The sequence below is a fragment of the Morone saxatilis genome, unplaced genomic scaffold (assembly GCF_004916995.1).
Source record: "Morone saxatilis isolate NCDOM2014 unplaced genomic scaffold, NCSU_SB_2.0 Contig2, whole genome shotgun sequence".
In the NCBI taxonomy this organism is placed as follows: Eukaryota; Metazoa; Chordata; class Actinopteri; family Moronidae; genus Morone; species Morone saxatilis.
The window spans coordinates 5,127,549-5,133,011 of NW_023339762.1; the positions used below are offsets into that span (position 1 = coordinate 5,127,549).

Below are 5,463 nucleotides of genomic sequence, written 5' to 3' on the forward strand. Positions count from 1 at the left end.
GTAGAAACATGGCGGTTAAACATTGCAGCCTCCACGGAAGGCCACCCGTGGTGTGTGTAGTTAAAGGGGTTGTCATATATATAATGTTACAATGTAAGTGGCTGATATTAAACAAGGCCAAAGTGTCAAATAATGAGGTAAAGGTATGTAAAGGTTCAGAATTCAGACTGCTCTGAATGCAATGTTTTATATGTTCTTTATATGATTATGTGCTCCAGTTAGAGGATGGCTGAGCACAGAATACCGAAACCTGCGCCGGACTAAAGGCCTTTGCACACCAAGTCCGTATTTTTTGTATGTGCTTCTTTAATCTGTCATCCGATAAAAATCTTCACACATAGTGACCTCCCGCACTGACTCCGATGTGTTTCTGTTGCGAAATTCACAATATGTTCTCTGCTTCAACTCTCAGGGAGTTTACTGATGGACATATTAGCCGGAAAAATTATTTCACTCAAACTCAACTCAAAGAGTTGTGCAAAGGAGTTTCACATAGGTGCATTAGAGATTCATACAGTAATTACATAAGTAATTTTTATTATCTGGGAATAAATGTTTTCCCTTTGTTTAATCCAATAGAGTTTTGGGTCTATCTATGAGAACTGTTTCAAAAAAGTGTGTGAAAAATGTGTGAAAACAATGAAAGTAATAACACATTTGAAGGGGAGAAGACTTTTGCTGTGCCAAGAAGGTGATGATGAAGATCAAGTGGATCCCAGATTATTAAGCTTATTTTAGTAATTGAGAGAAACGGGCTCCCTCATGGCTCGCCTTGTGGAGTTGGCGCCCCATGTATCAGGGCTTAGTCCTTGCTGCCGGTCATCCCCTCTCCCTCTTTTCTGTCCATCTTTCAAGCTGTCCTGTCTAATAAAGGGGGAAAAAAGCTCCCTTAAAAAAATATATTTAAAAAGTAATTGAGAGAAACTGACTGTCTGGGTAGCTAACATAACAAAAGTAGTCTATTAAGGTATTTAAATGGTTTGATCACAAGGCAACACTCCCAACCACCAGACATAAGATTGATATCCATCTTCTATCCTCTCCCAGGAAGATAGAAAATAAGTATTTCTTAAATCTCATATCATTCTGATGTCACAGAATGATGTGCAGTAGTTAAATCTGTAGTGTTGTTGGTTCCGACTGTGATGTAACTGTCCGCTGACTTCCTGTGTGGTAGGCAGAGGAAGAGGAGCCGTGTGTCGTTTGGCCCCGTAAAGGGCAGCCAATCAGCTATGAAATGTTCACCATCACTCACAGGAGTGAGAATAACATCTGTCTGGCTAACGAGGACATGGTAGTGGTCCAGGACTACGTACTGGAAGCTACACAGGTAAGTGCAACCTGGAGCTTCACTTAGACCACAATTAAAAACATTTAACAAAATGAAAAACAGGTGATTGTACTAAATTAAAATTCAGTTTACCACAAGTGCAGTAAAAGCACATTTCTTGTTTCATTTTAGGGGTATATTTTGTAGCTACTTTGTTAACAAACACCCCTTGCAGAAACAGTGGAAAATTAGTGTCTATGTAAACATAGTCACTGTGTCCAGTGTATTATTCAGAGAAACCTTTATTTAAAATATGGCAATTTAGAGTTATTTTAGTTTATTTTTTTGTACATGTAAACGAGAAAGCGATGTTGCCATTAAATGTAACAGTAACTCACTGGCTAAACTGGTTGTAACTGTGTAAATAAAGTGTTCTTTTTAAAGTAACTCACTAGTCGTTTGCAGTAAACATTTCCATGGTAAAACCTTGCTCCACCAATCGAGGACTTCCTTGGATGATTATAACATTATGGGTAATAATGAAAATCCTTGCCTCAGAACATAATTGGGATTTTTAATTCCTAACCTCACTGTTAGCTCTATACCAAACAGCAGGAAAAACAGCAACACTCCACACACCTAGTCCTTATGCCACATTCAAGCCATGTGGGAGACTAAAATGACCGGTTTCTGACTTGTGAACAGTGTTATGATAAATTTAATTTATACTATATTGTCTATTTTAACCCCCACACAACCAACTCTGCAGTTATACATACACACAACTTTCTTGAGGTGCATGTCATAAAGACAGGACAAGGAATCTTTATCTTTCTCTACCACCCATCCAACATGATGCAAATGTTAATGCCAAACTAATAATTCAAATGATGAGATTATTAATCAGACTATCAAAACAACACTATATAAAATTTGGTATTTGTTGCAATTTGTCCAGTTTCAGTTAATACCACTGTCGTAAATATGTACACATTTGTTACGATTACATTACTTATCAAAAACTAGCAAGTTGACAACTTTGATAACACAGCCAAAAATCAGGGCTGGAGTAGTGCAGCATCAAAATAATTTTAAAGCTGCTATTTAAAGGTACAAAAGTTACACAATGGGGTATTGCACAGTATAAACCAATATCGGAGTTTTCAGCATGAAGAAAACCCTCAATCTTATTATTTTTGTTGTGACAGACGTCTGCTCTCTTTCCTCCTTATCTTGACAGGATGACTACAGCCTGGAGGTGAAACACTACCGTGCCCCTCGATGGCTAAACCCAGACAGTCCCATCAGCAACACCTTTGAGCTCCTCAACCTGGTGAAAGAGGAGAGCGATGCCAAGGACGGCCCCACTGTGGTCCATGATGAGTAAGACCTTCACTGACTGGTCAACATTTACCAGGTTTGACAGGACAGGTTGGATTAATTTTTTTTTTCTTTTTTCCCCCAGTGTGGGTGCAGTCACGGCAGGAACGTTCTGCGCTCTATCGTCTCTGACTCACCAGCTGGAGGCTGAAGGTTCGGTTAATGTCTTCCAAGTGGCCAAGCTGACAAACCTCATGAGACCAGGAATCTTCAGTGACATTGTAAGGCTGTTGTCTGTCTCACAATATGCTGATGATAATGTTCTATCTGTTCCTCTGCTTGTGTTAAAGGATAATTCCAGCTTATTACAATTTACAATTACAACAAGAGTTATTTTCATAGTTGTGTCCATCACTTTAATCAGTAATAATAAAAAAGGTACAGATGGGGTGCCCGGCTAGCTCAGTTGGTAGAGATGGCGTCCCATGTACCGAGGCTGAGTCCTTGCTGCAGCGGCCCAGCGTTTGAATCCGACCTGGGGCCCTTTGCTGCGTGTCATCCCCTCTCTTTGCCCCCCTCTCCTGTGTATCTTCGGCTGTCACTATCATACAAAGGCAATAAAAGCCCCAAGAAGTACTTAAAAAAAAAAAGGACAGATAGGTGACAATTAAAAGGAAAAACCAACACAAACACCCGTAGTTTCTGGAAACCTCTCATTTCTCCCATAGGTTTTCACATCATTTTCTTTCTCATCAAACCATTGAGTGACCCCCCTTAGGTCTTAATCTGCAATTGTCATGTTTCTCCACTCATTCAGGTTTCTCTTTTACTTTGTTACCCATCTGTAGTATTCGCTAACTTAACAGCTAGGCTCCAGGAACAGTGACATCATTTTAAAAAAAATTCAAAATTGTACCAATTAAGAAACCCACTTATATATATTCCCCTTTAACAGTAAATAGTTAATGATGGTCACACAAATTGGTGTTATTTGCACAAAGGTATATAACATAGAAAGTAATGCTTACTATTAGTGGTCTGTAATTTCCTAATAATTTTCCAATAAGTTGTGTAAAATGCATTTAGTTGCAACAATTACAATTAATAAATCCCAACGAATTGCTCAAAATCACAGGTTAGGTGAATTTGTCTACAAGCAAGCAAACAACTCTAAATATAACAATTTGTTACCCGTTATTGATTTACAGGAGCAGTACCAGTTCCTGTACAAAGCCATGCTGAGTCTCATCGGGACGCAGGAAGACGAGAAAACCCTCCAGTCCTCCGACAACAATGGTACCATCGTGGTGGGAACCGCCAGCACTGCCGAGAGCCTTGAATCCCTGGTGTAACTGCCCCAAAAATCACAAAGAACTCTTGCTTAACTTTTACAAACAAGCAACAGCATTTTTTCCTTCCTCTTCAACCACCAACAGAACTTCTCCTGATGCCAGACTCATGCTACAACTACTAAATAAAAATCCTCGTCATTCAGGACTCTGTGTTGGAGTTTGAGGCTGTCATGACACATTTCTTCTACGCTGGATCTGGACTCCCTGCGGTTTTGTAAAGTGTGCCTTTTTGTATTTTTCATCCTGTACTTCTAACTTTGATACAAGCTGTAGACTAACGCTATACTACCCTCAACTAACAAACTTTTCCTAGACCTTTGTATTTATTGGCACTGAGCCAAATGGGGAAAAAAAGGGAAAAACTGCATCTTTTTACATCAAATGACATATTTTGTTAGTTTGTCTTTTATAGAGCTCCTGCACTGAACTCCTTTTTGTAAATACCATCGCAACGGTAGCAGCAGTCAAATATAAAATAAGGGCCTGGAATAATAAAAATAATAATCTAATGTAAATAATATTATAGTAATCAACTTGATGGACCAAATTTCTATTTATACTTTTAGATTTTTATATTTTACCATTTGTAGTGCATTCAAATGTTATGGTTTAATTCTAATTGCTTAGGAGAACATTAATGCTTTTATATTCTGGTTTTTGTAACAGACTAAATGTGATGCATGGGGTACTGACTTTTTTTTTTTTTTAGCTGGACATAAAACACTGCTGGATTATTAGCTAGGGGATTAAATAAGTGACAGAACACCAAATAAAGAGCCTGTTGGAGTGTTTTGTTACTGTGCAGAACTATAACTACGCAGCAGCTAAGTAACACATTTTCACCAACAAAAGATTTAGGTTACTAAATGTTAGAAATCCTGTTCTCGTGTTCATAAAATCAGTTTATAATAATCTTACATATATCCTAGATATGTTGAAAATACAAACTAAATCATACACACTGGTCCTTTAGAGGTCCAGCCACTGTAGATTGTCCTACACACTACACACTGCTCCATTCCCAGGTTGTCAAATACAGATGCAAATGGTGCTCTGTTCTGTCATCTGTAACTTCACAGCTACATGCCACTAAATCCTACACACTGGTCATTTTATGTGGAGGTAAGATACCTTTCTCTGTCAGAAGAGTTAGGGTTTTCTTTTACTCTGTACTTGTATGACAGTTATTTCCTTTATCTTAAAAATTACCAAGAAAATTTCGGCCAGTGAGTTTGAGTTACCAACATTCTTATTGTAACTAATTGTATTTTATGCATAAGAAATGGATTATGAGGCATGAAAATGCTGGATATGGGCTAATGGATGTAATGAATCAGAGTTAGGACCATGCTACCATAGCAGGCTAGACCACACAGTCAATAAACATCTGCCTCTATCATCTCTTTTTTATTATGGCACAGCCTAGGTACCCTGGGACAGGGAAACATTTAAAAGTCCAGTGTGTAACATTTAGGAGGATCTTTTGGCAAAAATGGAATATGACATTCATAGGTATGTTTT

At 38.3% G+C, this 5,463-nt stretch overlaps 1 protein-coding gene across 1 annotated transcript in view; it reads left to right on the top strand.

Moving 5' to 3' along the window:
• The window catches only part of LOC118331090 (receptor-type tyrosine-protein phosphatase zeta-like), a 77,874-nt gene extending 72,467 nt beyond the window's left edge, over positions 1 to 5,407 (top strand). The window contains exons 27-30 of the mRNA XM_035665871.1: positions 1,178 to 1,330; positions 2,511 to 2,653; positions 2,736 to 2,871; positions 3,799 to 5,407. Of these exons, the coding sequence (XP_035521764.1) occupies positions 1,178 to 1,330; positions 2,511 to 2,653; positions 2,736 to 2,871; positions 3,799 to 3,942 (576 nt within the window). The 3' untranslated portion in view covers positions 3,943 to 5,407. The remainder of the gene's footprint in view (positions 1 to 1,177; positions 1,331 to 2,510; positions 2,654 to 2,735; positions 2,872 to 3,798) is intronic.
• Positions 5,408 to 5,463: the final 56 nt, after the last annotated feature.